We start from the raw sequence: 16,831 nt of genomic DNA, 5'->3' as shown, positions 1-16,831 counted from the left end.
GGCTTGTCTTGTATTTGTGTTTGTAAAGTATTCCAGGGGCGCAATGCGAAGGAGCAATTTGACGCTCAGTCTTATGATGATCTCTGTTGAAGGTATTAGAAATCCGACTGATGCACCAATTGTAAGTCGCTTTGGTAAAAAGCGTCTGCCAAATAACTAAATTGTAAATTGTAAATTGTAATAAACATCATGTCAAATGCAGAATAGTTCTTTTATCAGTGGTATAGGGAGACTGTTCTGCTCTTAACAGTGTGAAAAATAGAGAACATAATGTGTGTTATCTGAAAAAATACTGTCATCCTGGTCTTCTCATGACTATTGAGTGTACTACACGTCAGTCAAACTGGTGATCATTTGCATTGTAACTTCAGTAAAGAAAATCACATCTGATGCATATGACCTGCATGTTATAGAAAACAGGGGAAACTTATAAATGAGGAACAGAGAGGGTTGCAGATATCCTCATTCAGTTATCATGGTTTAAAAGATCTATTATCATTTTTCATAAGCCCTCTACCTCCACTCCTTATTCAGTTCATTCTTTCAGTTTATCCTTATGAAGCAGTTAATCCAAACATTAACACTTTTTGTTCATGAACCAGTCAATATTCAACAAATTCCCAATTAATACCCAATAACTCAATACTGCCTCTACTGGCCTCACACAAAACTAAGGAGAAAAAAAGAGACACAGAGAAACTCTCAGACACAGGATGAAAGTGAATTCACTTGGTGTGTGTGTACATGTGTGTGAGATAAAAGGGATGAAAAGTTGAATATCATGATATTCTGGTTCATTCTGAATCATTCATATAAATGTAGTGGTTTGTGTTTGAATGTTACATGTGTTTGAATGTTAATACTGCTCAAGACCACTCCTTCAGTGTGAAGACTATGTCTCCCTCTGCTGGTTGAAAGAGGAAGACACTGATTTCCCTTTTTACCTGCTGAAAATGAGCAAAACCAATCTGTTGCCGCTATTGTGGCTTCATTCTAAACTTATTTCAACTGATCTGGTCCCCTACTGTTTTAACAATTTTATATAGGGGAGACTGAGAAAGACTGTAGTACATTTTGGCTCTGCACCTAAGTCTGAGAATTTTAGTGATAGCTCTTTGTTCTCACACAGACAGCCCAGTTAAGTACACTGTACATACAGACATATACGCTCATATACACGCAGTGACCCAGATCTATAGCCTAACCAGCAGACAAGATTTGAGATTTATTTAATTTTGTTCCCTGAAGATGAGGAAAATGACTCACATGAACATCAAAGGAAGTTGATTTATTGAAGAACAATTATTTGGCTCATTTTTCAGATTATTAGAAATTTAGGTCAAAGAAATTATAGAATTTTCTAATTATTTTCAAAAGATAAGATAAGAAAATGAGATCATTAGAATTGAGAGTCTGGAACTTACTCTATTAGTTTGCTGACTTACTCAATACATGTTTTATAAGTGATTCTAGGTGAGTTTGCCATGTGGAAAAAATAAATATTAATTTGATCTGATTCCTTATTATTTAAACATATCAATCTATCAATCAGTAAATATATCATTATAACTCTCTGCTCACTCTTTTCTTTTCTCTCTTTAAACCCCTCCTCTTTCACCTTTTGGCTGTTATCTCTAGTCTAACACAGAATTCCTTCTCTGCTTATTGTCCTGCTGCCTCCTCTATTATCCATCTTTATTATTTAAATATGTCATCTGTCCATCTGCTAAATTTAGTTCTCTTTGCCTCTACCTCTGCAGCACCCTCTTTATGTCCTTTATCATAACCCTCTGCATGACCTTTCTCATAGCCCTCTTCAAATCCTTCTTTATGTCCTTTCTCCCTCCCCGCTTTCAATCCTTCTCTACGCCCCTCTTCTTTTGCCTCTTTGGCTTTTTGCTCCAGTCTAACACAGAATTCATCCTCTGCTAGTTTTCTTGCTGCCTGTTCTGTCTGTTTTCTCAGTTCCTCTTTTTCTTTGTCGTGTATTTCTCTGATATAGGCCAGATTTCTCTGCTCCTCCTCTTTACGGACTCTTTCTTCCTCCTCTTCCTGCTTCTCAACCTCCTCTCTTTGTTTCCTAAATTTCTCCTCCATTTCTCTTTTGTATTCTTCATCTCTTTGCTTTCTCTCTCTCTCCTCTCTCTGTCTTTCCATCTCCATCTCCTCTTTCATTTGTTTTATCTTTTCATTTGCTTCATTCTCTATTCTCTTTTCTTCTTCATCTTTCAGTCTTTGTTCTCTCTCTCTCAAATCCCTCTGTTTCCTTTCTTCCTCTCTTTCCTCTTCAAAGCGTTTTTGTTCCTTGACCTGCTCTAACTGCCATTTTTCCTCCATAGACTGCATTTTTAATTCCCAGATCTCCTTCTCTTTTTCTCTCCTCTCTTCCTCCTCCTTCATCCGTCTTTCTCTCTCTTCATTCTGGAGTCTTTGCAGTAGAAGGAGCTCCTGTCTTTTACTCTCCTCTGTATTTTTTATTCTTTCCTCTAAATCCCTTTGTCTTCTCTCCTCCTCTGCTACTCTCTCTTCATACTCCTTTTCTCTCTTCTGTCGTTCCTCTTTATCTCTTCTCCTCAGTTCTTCTCTCTCTTTTTCAAATCTTTCTTTTTCCTCTTTCTGTCTTAGTTCCCATTTTCTCTTTTCTTGTTCATCTCTTCTTCTCCTCTCTTCTTTCTCCTGTTTTCTCTTTTCTTGTTGTTCCTCCAATTCCTTCTGCCGTCTCTCTCTTTCTCTGTTTATTTCACTTATCCATTCTTTCATTTTATTTTCATCCTCCTCTCTTCTCTTTTCATAATCTTCTCTCTCTCTTATTTCTCTTTCACGCATCTCTGTTCTTATCTGCTCTTCCTTTTTGTTAAACTCCATTTCCCTCCTTCTTCTCTCTTCATCCTGTTTCTTCATTTCCTCCTCAATAGTCTTCCTCATTCTCCCCATCTCTGCCTCGTATTTGATCTTCAGTTCTTCTTTCTCTCTCTCTATCTCCTCCACTCTCTCTCTCAGTATTCTCTCCTTTTCCTCTTGGAGAGCTTCCTCTACCTGTCTGAACATCTCATTAGTGTAGAAGGTCCCTCCATTCTCTGACACCATGGTGTCTATCTTTTCCAGGAGTTCCACAACCTGAGTTCGGTTACCAGGGTGTGTGTTGTTAAACACATAGTATCTGTTACCAAACTGGCCTATGAGATTCATTAAGTCACCTCCAGGGTCTCCTATATACTGTTCTATGGTTTTCTTCCTTAGCTGATCTCCTTTAGTGAACAGGACCATGGTGTACATTTGTGATTTATCTCCAAAGATCTTTTGAATAATTTTCACGGCTTCTTTCTCCTCAGGTGTGAGTCGTCTCACTTCTATCACCAGTAGAAACACGTGTGGTCCTGGTGTTGCCATGGAGATGCATTTACTGACCTCTTTTTTCATCTCCTCATTATCAATCTCTGTATCAAACAGTCCTGGTGTGTCAGTCACTGTTATCTGTCTTCCACTGACTTCAGCTGTCTCTCTCTGACATGTTTTAGTAACTGATCCATAACAATCATCTTCTTTAAAAACACATTTTTTCCCCAGGATGGTGTTTCCTGTGGCACTCTTCCCAACACCAGTCTTCCCCAACAGCACTATTCTCAAAGTGTCTGATCTCTCTCTTAAACCTGTAAAAACACAGAGGTGTTAGAATGCAAGGCTTACAAGTTTAAGAGTTGAATATGAATTAAATAATGTTACATTATCTTAATTGTCTCATATTACCTGGTGTCTGACTTTTCCTCCAGTGTCCTGATTACTATTTTCATCTGTTTAACTTCAGTCTGGTATTTCTTTAGTTGTGTTTCCACCAGAGCATCCAGGTACATGACTGTTGTGTAATGACTTCCTCTATTCTGTTCCACCAGTTTGTCAACACTCTTCAGTAACTCTGACAGCTGTGAACTGGAACCTAAGAACTGATGTCCTCCTCTGCAGGATCTGATGATTGTCTGAGTTTTCATCTAACTCTGTCACTTCCTGTCCAGGTTTCTGATTTATCAGGACCATGGTGTAATCATTGACTCTTGAGCTGAATACTGTCTGAATTTTCTCCATTTCTCCTTTGTCTTCATCAGTGAGGAAGCCCTCAGGAATGACCAGGAGGAAAGCATGGACTCCAGGATCACAGAGAGAGACACAGCGGAGAGTCTCACGCATCACTTCCTCCTCTGAGAGCTGAGTGTTGTACAGAGCTGGCATTTCCACCAGGGTGAGCAGGCGTCCACACACTTCTCCCTCCCTCCTCACACACACTGAGCTGGACTCTGGACTGGACTCTCTCTGGCCCAGTATGAACTCTGATATGGAGATCTTCACTGACCCAACACACCCACACAACACCAGGTTCAGTTTGTCAGACACTGAAATAAAGAAAGGGCTGTTAGGAAAAGAACATTTTCATCATGTACATGTCCAGCGCTGATCTATATGTAATTGTTAGAACAGTTGGGTAAAGTTTGGCACCTGGAGTCAGAGGACTGTCCACAAACACTCTAATGAAACAGTGTTTCTCCCCATGTTTACTACCCCTGTAGACTGCTGAGATACTGTAGGTCCACTCTTATCAACACTGAGGATAAAGGACTTTTTAAGTCTCTGCTGGCCAAAGGTTAACAGGGCATCTGACAAACTACAGACAATTTCACATTAGATTAAGTAGGGGTCTCAAACTCCGGTCCTGGAGGGCCGGGGTCCTGCTGTTTTTCTTGTAGACCAACTAAATAGAATCTCTGATTGGCTGAAGAGTGTCCACACCTGTTTTCAAGGTGAAAATCAACAGGTAACTAAGAGGTGAAAACAAAAATCAGCAGGACCCCGGCCCTCCAGGACCGGAGTTTGAGACCCCGGCCCTCCAGGACCGGAGTTTGAGACCCCTGGATTACTGGGTACATTTTGATTATTTTATTTTATTTAAAATAATTCAGAGAAACTTGTTTAACTAAAATATTTTTGACAGAGACAGTCTTGAAATATATGGCAAGTATATTCCTTTCATAGGAGTTGCCCAAAAATGTATGATATTTATTAAATAATGGACTACCTGTAGATATGAATGACTGTACTGTGTATGTTTGAATACCCACTTATACTGTAAACAATGTAAATGATTTTTTTAAGGACACATGAAAATTGTAGATCATCATTCCAATATCTAACTCCACAGAATCTCTAACCATGTCATTACACTGCTTTGTCAATAAAATCTGATCTACGAACATGAATGGGACCCTGGTAAGTATATGTACTGTCCTATATTTGCAACTATATTTTCTATGTAAGCACAGGTAAAATCAGTAATCTCTGTCCAGAAAGCCCGTATGACAAGTAGTTTCTGACCAGACAGACCAGTCATGTCTTACCAGTATTCTAGGGTGATTACAATCAGTAAACTGACCAGCGTTCCAGACACATTACTGTCGTTAGCCTGTCAGGAGATCTTGTTACATGATGATCCCTTATGATGTTATTTCACCACTGATAACAAAGCCCTCTCAAATAACAGTGTTACGTGCTGCGCACTGTGCGTTTTATTTGTGTGTATTCTTTCGTTTGAGTGTCTCTCTTTCTCCCCAGGTACCCAGCTGTGCGCGAAAGGTTGTCAGTTCCATCTGGCCTGATGTTACGTCCCGCCTCCCCGTGGCAGCCTTGCCAACCAGGAAAGGAGTGCCCCTTTCGGCTTGGCCAACCGGACGCAGAGCGCCAACATTTAAAGAAGCTAGATGTGCTGCGTTTTCAGATTCCGATCTTGTTGTTTGCCTTTTGCCTTTCATGTTTTTCTGCTATAATTACAAACTTGTCATTCTGTGTCCGACCCTAAATTCTCATTTATTGACTTCGTTTGTGGATTGTGCTTTGGCTTTGGTGATTTGGTCATTGTGAGGAGAAAGACAGGTAAGGTGGGGGATCCCTGTGGTAGTAATTCACTGTGTATAGGGATAGGTTAGAGGCGGGTGCCACTAGTGTGTTGTTAATAGATAGCTAGTGTAGTTAGATTTCCTTTGGCTCTGCCACCTTTTTGTTTTGTAGTTCAGTGTGTTTTTTGGTGTAGACATTTAGGGTGGTTTTTGTTTTACTAGTTTAATTTCTTTGGCACCATCTGTCGTCCTCTCCCACCTGCGTGTGTTTTTGTGTGTGCTTGCAAATACACCTGTGAATATATTGTAAATATCACTTTGTAAATATTCCAAATATTGTGCACTTTTTTTAGAATTGATTCCCTGCGTCCATGTTTTCCTCTCCCATCACACCGTCCCAAACCAACACAGGTGGTGGGTTCCTTTATGCTACATCCCCTCTACATACCCCTAGATACCACACTCCACCAGGGACGTAGCAACAGTGTTTTAGTCATAATCAGTGATTCAAATTCAGTGCACAAAACCAACACTTAATTTACGGCTAAATAAACAACTTGTAAGTGAACTTCCCTAAACACTGCTTTACAAATATTCATTTTTAATATCTAAAAGTACTGACATGCTTCTGATTGTCACTCTGTAATTGAAGGGGCTGTGCAGCAATTAATTTCCAAGTTCTGGAAAGTATATCAGGACCTTATAACTTGTAATTAAATCCCTAAAAAAAGCTCTGTAGCTGATGGCATTGGTGAGACATCCCTTAATTCACACTGCCTTTGTAGTTTCTGTTCCTGTTCTACAGAGCTCCGGACATCACGTGACTCTTTTGCATCCACCATCATGTAGGCAGAAAAAGCGTGAGCAAAAATGAATATGCCAGAGTAGATTTCAAGCTGTTGGAGTTCACAGTACACTTTAATGATAAGGACACTGAGGGCTATATTGCAAAACTTTGTAGATTAAACATTATTGACTTTTATATGCCCCTGGGGTGCTTTTCATGGGTATTGAAAAAAGCAGCAGCTAAAAATTGCTTTGCCATCGCCGAAAAGAAAGGGTAAGCGCCACTTCATTTTAGTTAACGTTATAATGTTAGGTGAACTCCAACGGCTTGAAAAATACGCTGGCACCATTCATTTTTGCTCAGCTTTTCCTGCCAACATGAGGGTGTTTTGATTTCGACCGTTCAGTGCCGGATTGCGTGACCGGAGCTTTATTGGTGACTTCACTGCTGTTGCTCCTTAAAGATTCTAAAAGAGAAAGATGAGTCAGTCTTCTTTAACACTTACTGTCTGGGCGTTCCATTAGAGGACTAGATCTCCCTGCTGGCTGTGTTGACTTCTCATCACTCATTTCTGTGAGAAAAACAGACAGAAAAAAAAACATGTTTAAATATCATGGGTTAATCATAGACAGTCAACTCGTTCGGTGATTGGTTTGAATATGTTACATTTGTCACGACTCGGCTCAAAAGAGGTGACAAAAAGGAGCGCAGACCACAGACAGATCACATTAAGGACAAAGCAAATTTATTATAAAAGAAAAAAAACATAATTTAACGATTAGACTGGTAGTCAGCAGTATCAGTAGTGTAGGCAAAGTATGGATGTGTGTTAGAGAAGTGTGGGGGTGTTGAAATGCAGCAACCAAAATCCTCATGAAACAAAAGGTGGAGGCCTGAGGAAAAGAGAAACAGAAAAGAGTTAGAAGGAAGGGGGGAGGGCAAGAGAGGAGGAACCGTCAGTTCCCTTTAGGTTTTATACACCTGGAGATCAGAGCACCCAGGTGCCCAACATCAACCAGGATGGCCCTCCCACTTTGACACCCAACCTGCAAACACAACACAAATACAGAGCAGTGGCCGTCACACATTATATTAGTTATATTAGTGAATGTTGAATTTCAGAGGTATGAATAGCCTCCCGTTTAGACACATGTGTGACTTACTGTGTAGTGTAAATGAGCTGGAAGATTATAGTTGTAATTATTTTCCATCATATAAAGAGGTTTAAAAAATGATGAGATACACAGTATTATATATCATTTGTTAGTCACATGAATGATTCTTGTGAGTCTGTTAAACTGAGATACAGTGTAAATTTATCCATGAGGTTATCAAAGCTTATTCTGACTATAATAACGTTTACCCTGAGTTTACAGAGGTTCATATAGACTATAATGATATTGTGTATTATGTTTACTTACCCAGGTGAGGCAATATCCTTTTTACACCCCTGCTATCTTATGGTCTTATTGTGTCCTGTACATTATTTTAGGTGGACAACATGAAGCAAAATCACACTAACATCTAATTTTATGAAATCTCACCTGGATTTACTATTAGACTCGTTATTTAATTTCCTCAGGACTGTCAGGGATGCATTAACATAGTGAGGGTAAATGAACTGAAGACAAACACACAAAAGTGAGAAGAGGACAAAATTATAATACTGATTCCCAGTAAAACAGATAGGACCACTAATCTCTGACCATAGAGACCAGTTAGGACCAGTAATCTCTGACCATAGAGACCAGTTAGGACCAGTAATCTCTGATCAGATAGACCAGTTAGGACCAGTAATCTCTGACCACAGAGACCAGTTAAGACGAGTAATCTCTGATAAGAGAGACCAGGTAGGTGTAAAAAGTGCAATAAGCGTATTAACTGCTTTACAAATCAAGTTGAATAGAATAGAATAGAATAGAATAGAATAGAATAGAGGTTTGACATGACAGTGCCCGGTGAATCTCAAATTTCATCTCTATGAAAATGAATTTGTGATATTTTTACTCACTGTGAGGAGGTGGAGAAATTCTCCTTTTTGTCCTGACCACTGCTGTATCTGGGTGAGAAAACATGACTTATGAGGTAATTGTGTGCAGAGTATTGTCTGATCTGCATTATTACGTTTGTAAGAGAAATTGTTGTGAATATTCTCTCACATTTACTGGTTAATGACTTTTGCTATCAGACCACTCCTGATGGTCCAAAATGCTGCGGCGTATCTGGTCTTCAATCAGTGTTAATTTCGTCGATGAAAACTCTGATGAAAAATGTTCGTCAACAAACTTTTTTCTACGACGAAAACGAGACAAGTAAACAAAATTGCAATTTTGAAAATAAAAACTGTGATGAAATATATTACCATTTTCGTTGACGAACTCTAACAAAACGATAATGTCAGAAACAAACAAATAGACAAGCAATTATAGCCTCCCTCCTCTGGGAATCGAACATTAAACATTTTAACTAGCCTTAACTTGGCAACCAGCCAAAAGTCCCATAATGAATGATAATTTGATCATTTTGTGACACTTAGCATTAGTGGTTGTAATCAGGATCTCATTTTAATTAATTTCCCGACAGGATCAGGACAGTAAAACATGGATCTTACGTCAGTGTTTACACATCTCTTCTCACACTCTTACCAGCCAATCATTCTTGTTGTGATGATTAACTCACGAGCGTGAATGTAATTAACTTAAGCATTAATCAAATCTTCTTTACAAATCAGAAGTTTGGGGTATTTTACACTGAAGGCAGTAAATTATGGACCAGTACTATATTTACCCAGTGCAATGCAATTTATCCTTATAATATTACAAGCTAAGTGAGCTCGTCAAATGAGCGCCCACTCATGTGAGGAGAATTTGCACTAGGTACAGCTTAATGCTGCGTCCACGTGAAAACAGCAAAAAAAAAAATGACGCTGAACAGGAAGGTGAGGGCAGGAGAGAGGCCAAGTCTGTCTTTAAACAATGTGGCTTGCCGGCAGTGTCAAAAAGTCGTTTGTTTCAGTGAATACGTATTTTCTGAAATTACATATTTACACGTATTTGTTGTTCTCTTGGTTATGACTCGCATGCGATAATTTCCCTCAAAATACGATCATTTTAAGCTTCTGATACAATACTTTAACATTTCCCATCTGGAAACGCTGTTGGCAACACCTATCACGGCTACTCGCTGAAGAACAAAAAAGTTTGACTTCTATCAAAAGGCGGCTATGTTTTCTTGTTCACTTGACTCAGTAATGTTAATTGTGCATACCTATGGCAAGCCTAAGAATGTCTGTGTGCTTGATGAAGTCACTGTTATGATTTAATTAAAAAAAATTGATGAAAGTGTGACTAGAACTAAAACTAATAATGATCAAATGACTGAAATATGACAAAAATGAATATGTATTTTAGTCAAAAGACTAAGGCTAAATCAAAATCACCTGCCAAAATTAACACTGTCTTCAATCAGCGAAAACTGATTCATGTCACTTATTAGGACACACATTCCATCCCACCCGCTACAGTCTGTGAGAGAATGGCATTTGGCGATTCCACCACTACAAGATCTCCATTCTCATTACAAAAAACAGGCAAAAGTGTTAAATAACAAAATTGATGATGATGATGATGATGTGACGGATCAACTCTCCCGTCACGTATGGACTGTTTGCAGGCACGAACTGCTCATATACTTTCACCGCATAAACATACACATTCACCACACAACATGGACTGAGTTAAAGTTAAATATTTATTGATTGTTGTTATTGTGAATTTGTCGTGTGTGTGATGTCCAATGTCTTCAATTATTGATCTGTAAATAAGAGAGAAAGAGACTAACGTTAGCGTTCTATATCATTTTACAACATTTCCGAGTAAGTTGGCCAACAAATCCATTCGTATATTCCATTATCGTCTGGTTACCGTTAAAAAAATGCTACGTTAGGTTAAGTTGTCTATGTATAAATGTTTGTGGATTGTTAATTGTAAGAGCTTCGCTTACCTGTTTGATGCTTCCTGGAGGTGAGGTTGTGGCAGTGACGCCAAAGAAACTGGCACGTCACAGCCTCAGGTATTTTAAAACAAAAGTCCCGCGGGCGTCACATCCTGTTTTTAACTATAAAAGCCCTCCATTTTGTTTTAGACGGGGTGGGATGTTGTTGGTTGGTTGTTTGTTGTGGTTATTGGAGTGTGATAGTGAAGAAAAAGAATTATTGAAGAATTTATGTCTTGTTTGTTTTCCAGTGTGAATAGTGTAAATAGTGTAAATACGTTCTTGTTTTGTTTGGTTTGTTTGTTTTTTTTTCTTTCATTTTTTCATATTTATTATTGTCACAAAAATAAATTCACCGGGTGTTCGTCACAAATCACAATCTTGACTCCTGCTGCCTCCTTGCCTAAAACGGCTCCGTCACAGATGATAATGATGATGATGATGATGATGATGATGATGATTGTTACGTCCCCACGAATTAAATCTAGGGACTGTGGGAGGTAACAACAAAAAAAACTCAAAAAGATAGATGGAAAACAGAAATATGTGGATTGTGAATTTATTAAGTCAAGAAAAGAGACAGAAAAGGGTAACAACAAAACCAAAAGTAATATTCAAATCTACTTAATCCCCGTCATCCGAATTAAACACACAGCGTAACTGCTGTAACCAGGCAATATACACACAGGGATGTAACACACACAGCGATATATCCCTGTAATAGTTACAAGACACACGCACACACGCGCACACACAGTGTTAACCCTGCTGTCTGGCCCACTGGCCCCGTCTATCGGTCTCCCCAGGACTTTTAAAACAGCCGGTTCCGGTGAACAATTAAGCACCGCCGCTGCTAACCATTCATGGCGACGATGAGGACAGGGTAGGGCGGTACCTGGAGAGAGACATCGAGAGAAAAAAAAACACACCCCAACACCACAGCCGTAACAATGATAATGATAAATACACCCAAATAATATAAGCCATTATTAAGCAATGGACAGAGTCATTTACACTAGTGGTTTAATGTGTCTGAGTTTTCAGGTGGAATGGCAGTAAGTGAGTGAAGGAGTGTACACATACATAAACATCTATATTCAGAACATGGAGGTCTTTTATTTTGTGTTAAATCTCATCTCCAAAGGCCAGCCGCTACTTAGACTGTAAATGTTTATTAGTTAAACACATTATTGATAACTGAGATAAATATTACATTGTTGTTCAGTCATATTTTGTTAACCTGTGATGAGCATGATGTAAATCCAGTGTAGACACAGGAATGAACATAATATTGTGAGATTTATTTAATTCCATATCCCCGACCTGAGTAGAAGTCATCTGTCTTGTAATGTGAAGAATACCTATGAACTAAAATATTATTTTATGCTGAACATTGAAATATTTACCACACATATGTATGTATGAAAAGAGGATGCATTAAGATATAAGAGCTGAGTAAATGACACATGTCCTGTGTGTGGTTTTCTTATCATTACCAGTGTCTCCAGTTCATCTGAAACCAGGAAGAGTAACAGCGGGTTGACCCCCGGTAGGGAAATGCAACTGAAATGATCATGTTCAGGAAAAAAAACAGCTTCATTCAAAATGAGACAGTGACAGTGATAGAACTTTCATTCCAAAGTGTTTATCATATAACTATGAACTACCATATACTCACAGTTTAATTAATGAATAACACACGCTCTTCATTACAGAGCAAATTTCATAAACACAGTTATTTAACATAGTCAGACATAAACTTCATTAAGTTTGTGTCAGGACAAATGATACTAGCTCTGGGAGTTTGTCTGTTCCTTTGCATGCCAGAGGCCATTACACATCAGACATGCAAATGGTTTTTTCGCTTTACTTTGGTCTTTCAGTTCTTATATTTGCTTTAATACAAATATCCCAGGCCTTTTTGTAAATGAACAGTGGACATGCTTATCCTGTAAACTGAGCAAATATATACATAAATGTGTTAGTTTTATTTCAGCACTGTAGAAGGACAAGTGTAAAAACAATAATTACTCTAGTAATTAGGATGAGTAAAACAGGAATATGCCATGTTTGTAGACCTGCTGATGACACAGAATAACACCCCCAGATGATCAACAGTGCCATGCTTACTGCACAGCTGACTGACAATTTCCAGAACAATTGGCCTGTCATAGTCACAAAAATACACATCTACACCTCCATTAGTATGACTGTGTTAGTCAAAAGCGCACAGCACTGACAGTATTAATAAATCACCTGTCTCACTGAACTGATCACAGAAGTTTAGTTGCTTGTCCCAGAGGTTACCTGGGTTGTTTCATTGTTGTCATGAAAGAATGACCAACTTAGTGAGATTGGACAGACAAAAAAACACCACTAATTAAATTTAGTTGGGTTCTAGTCATGGAGCAAACTGGATAAATCTTAGGGCTGGATTTACTTACTGGGTTTACTGGTGTTTGAATACCTGTTACTTGAAGATGGTGCATATGTTATAACAATTCTTATACCTGTACCTTACACAAATGATGGGTTTTTATGTGGGTGTGAGTTACTGTGGATGTGAATCACAAAATAAGATGTGGAGGAGAGAGGACAGTGACATGCCTGTCATTCAAACAGATTTGACTGACTGTAGCCTGCACAGCTTGTCTGGCATTAACACAAGTGAAATTACTTGGACAATCTAACTTTTGGAGAGGCAGTTGTAAATTTCCATTCACAACATATCTCAGGTCTCAGGGGTAATAAAGAGTGTGACTTGTGAGGAGCATGTCAGTTTACAGTATAATATGTTCAAACATTCAGCTACTTAACCAGCGAAACACACTCACCTATTATATATTCCCTATGTCTGAAACATAATGTCCCACCCCCACTCGGCAGTCCCTCTGTTTAAATGAGTCACACACTCCACTCCCACTCCAGTCCGACTGTATAATCCAGTCCTACTGACAGTGTGTGTTTTTCTGAAAGTTACACTGGAATCAAGATCTCTCACTCTGATACATATAACAGCAGCCGGACACAGTGAAAATGAGAAACATACAATTTCCAGGTGAGAATATTTTTTACACTGTTCATTACACTGTTGTTCAATGCTAAATAAGTTGAGTCAGGTCAGTATTTTGGCTGGGTCCTGGATCAGGTTTTTTTTTTTTCATTTAATGAACATAATTGGTCGTATTCTTGACAAGGTTTTGTGAAGAACATATATGGTTGTGTTCTAGATCAGGTTTTGTAAAGAACATAACTGTCCGTGTTCTGAGATTTTCAATTTTATAAACTGTCATAACTGTAACCCTTGTTTTCAGTGCTGTGTTGAGGGAAAGGAAAATAACATAAAAGCAAAGACAATGACCATGACAGCTGTTGTAACGCAATGAAACCAAAATGGCACCAGATAATCTTCCAGATGACTTAATAGTGACTGAATACATGGTTATGTTTGCACTGCATGAGAGCTAAACTTCATAAAAGAGTCTATACTGTCCTTGTTACATTGTCCGTCAACTGCAAACCAATATCAGACATGCAAGAGGAATTTGCATCTGCTTTGGCTTCATGTTGGTCTATAAACTCACACATTTTGTTACATTTGAATGTTCCATACCTCCTTCTAAATGAACAGTGATACATTATGTGTAATAGCCAGAGTTTATACATGATTATGGTAGTATTTTTTCCCCTGTGAATTTTAGAAGTTGTGAATATGACTGAGGTTGAAAAATGAAAAAAATAAAATTAATCTATGATTTACTGCTAAATAAGTAATAAGTAATAAATTAAATGCAGATTAACAGTGTGGACAAAATATTTTACATCATTTATATTTACATAATTTAGTATATTACAAAAGTATTAATTCTCTTCTTAGAAATGAACATCTCAGAAAAAAGCCTCTCATACACATGTAGAATCAAATATACATAGCAAACAGACAAAAGGCTTTGTTTGTGTTTGTTTGTGTTTGTTAAGCAGGAGCAGTTCAAGCAGCTCTCTTTCATCAATGTACCAGAGAAAACTGAACTCTTTCATCAGTCTTTGACCAACAGAATAAAGAGCACAGGGGCTGTTGATCAGTATATTAAAGAGAGCATAGTGTGTGTGTTATCTGATATGAGGTTGTCATGAAGTGGTCATTTCTCATGAACATTAAACACAATAGATCATATTGTCATACATGTATCAAACAACATTGCAGGAAAAAAAACAAGAATCCTTCACATAAATGACCATATATATACATATATATATATATAGATGGATAGACAGACAGATAGATAGATAGATAGATAGATAGATAGATAGATAGATAGATAGATAGATAGATAGATATTTGATTCCTGGCCAGGCAGCTAGGGTCCTGCCTGTGTGGAGTTTGCAAGTTGTCCCTGTGTGTGTGCATGTTTCCTCCCACACTCCAAGACATGTAAGCTAGGAGAACTGAAGTTACTACATTGCCCCTGAGTGTGAATGTGTTTGTCTGTGTGTCTGCCCTGCGAAGGACTAGGGACCTGCCCAGAGAGTTTCCCCAGCAGCTTACAAAATGAATGAATGAATGAAGTGAATGCACACACACACATATATATTACCTTCACCTTCCACATCTTTTCTAGCTCTTCTTCAGCCCTTGGTATTTCCCAAGCTTCTCAAGTTCCTTCTTCCTGATGTTGCTGTTGCTTGGGACTGCTATATCTATCGGCACGGCTTTCTTCTCCTGCTTGTCCACCACTACTATGTCCGGTTGTTTAGCCATGACCAGCTTGTCAGTATATATATATATATATTGGACTTTATAAAAATAATGTTGTGGCTTCAATCACATGTATGAGTTGTCATGGTAACAGGCATGTCTGCTCATTTTCACCCAGACTGTGCTGAAGTCTCTCCTACCAGTTGTGAGGAGTTTACCATCAGGATTGTCCTGCTTGGGAGAAGTGGATGTGGGAAAAGTGCTTCAGGAAACACAATACTGGGTAAACAGCTGTTCCAGAGTCCCAGACGCCATAAAGAACCAGTCACTAAAGAGTGTGTGGAGGGAAGATCTCGAGTTGCTGGCAGAGAGGTGTGTGTGATAGACACTGTGGACCTGCTCCACCCAGATCTGACTGAGGAAAAGATCAGCCAAGAGAGAGAAAAATGTCTCTCCCTCTCTCAGTCTGGACTTGATGCTGTCCTGTTAGTGATTCCTATTGGAGAAGAGCTGAAGAATGAGGAAGAGATGGTGGAGTTTGTTAAAGGTTTATTTAGACCTGATGTTCTGAACTTTGTCATAGTGCTGTTCACACATGGAGAGAAACTAAAAGGTGATGAGACAACTGAACATTATATTCAGAGTGAAAGTGAAGAACTCCAACAGCTAGTGAGAGACTGTGGGGACAGAGTTCACATCTTCAACAACATGAACAAAGACCAAAGTCAAGTCACACACTTACTGGATAAGACTGATGAGATGGTGACCAGTAATGGAGGAGGATTTTACCCAGGGAGGAAGAGGAGACGCAGTATGGGACAGCACCCAACATGTAAGTTAGTTCTCAGAACAAGGAGTTTGTAAAGTGTGTGTTGAAAGAGTGATTGTTTAAGGATGAACACCAATGTATGACAAACATTAATTTGTAGGTTTACTGGTTGTCCTCCATAATAACTGAATAAATGAGTTCAGGATCATAGAGACTATGGGACTGTCAGAATGGTTATGATGAAATAGTGATGAAATACCAGTTAAACATCATACACATAACACTAAAAAAACAGTTCATAACTTCATTATGAGATTAATATCAGAGATATATCCTCATGACATACTGATGAGTTTCTCGACATCACAGTCAAACAGAGATCACACAATGTCGCACCAATAAAAATGTTCATTAATACATACATATTTTAAGAGAGATGCTTCACTACTGAGATTAGCATTAACAGAATAATGGAGATAATACTGTAAAGTAAGATAATTATCGATGTAATGAAATTAAGATGTACTGGAAACCACTATTCAACATATCTGTATTGGGGGCATAACACAATACTGCAGAAGATGTAATGGAAACCATCATTTGGCATAGTCTTACTGGGAATAATGAAGATCTTATAACATGCAGATATGAGGAGTGACAAGCGTAATAAAAATGATCAGTGGCCATCAGCTTCAATATATTAAATA

The 16,831-nt window shown here is 38.5% G+C and overlaps 1 protein-coding gene across 1 annotated transcript; it reads right to left on the bottom strand.

Moving 5' to 3' along the window:
- Positions 1 to 660: 660 nt before the first annotated feature.
- LOC115829253 (GTPase IMAP family member 8-like) lies at positions 661 to 15,418 on the bottom strand. Its single transcript, XM_030793313.1, has 10 exons — positions 15,280 to 15,418; positions 12,156 to 12,172; positions 11,518 to 11,554; positions 11,016 to 11,143; positions 7,664 to 7,712; positions 7,172 to 7,237; positions 3,900 to 4,385; positions 2,593 to 3,650; positions 2,321 to 2,421; positions 661 to 670 (listed from the first exon to the last, which is right to left on the bottom strand). Exons 1-10 carry the CDS (start codon positions 15,416 to 15,418, stop codon positions 661 to 663), a joined length of 2,091 nt encoding a protein of 696 aa, XP_030649173.1.
- Positions 15,419 to 16,831: the final 1,413 nt, after the last annotated feature.

This window comes from Chanos chanos, chromosome 16 (assembly GCF_902362185.1).
Source record: "Chanos chanos chromosome 16, fChaCha1.1, whole genome shotgun sequence".
Classification (NCBI taxonomy): domain Eukaryota; kingdom Metazoa; phylum Chordata; class Actinopteri; order Gonorynchiformes; family Chanidae; genus Chanos; species Chanos chanos.
The sequence above is the reverse complement of the archived record's forward strand: the minus strand, read 5'-3'. Positions and strand labels throughout refer to the sequence as shown.

What these genes read in the sequence shown, in the direction of transcription:
- LOC115829253 (XM_030793313.1), bottom strand. Translation starts at nt 15,418, where the DNA reads ATGGCTAAACAACCGGACATAGTAGTGGTGGACAAGCAGGAGAAGAAA. An exon ending in GGTTGATGTTGGGCACCTGG is followed by an intron (nt 7,238 to 7,663) that starts GTGCTCTGATCT and finishes TTTTTCTCACAG; the next exon opens with AAATGAGTGATGAGAAGTCA. An exon ending in TCTAATGGAACGCCCAGACA is followed by an intron (nt 4,386 to 7,171) that starts GTAAGTGTTAAA and finishes TCTTTATTTCAG; the next exon opens with TGTCTGACAAACTGAACCTG.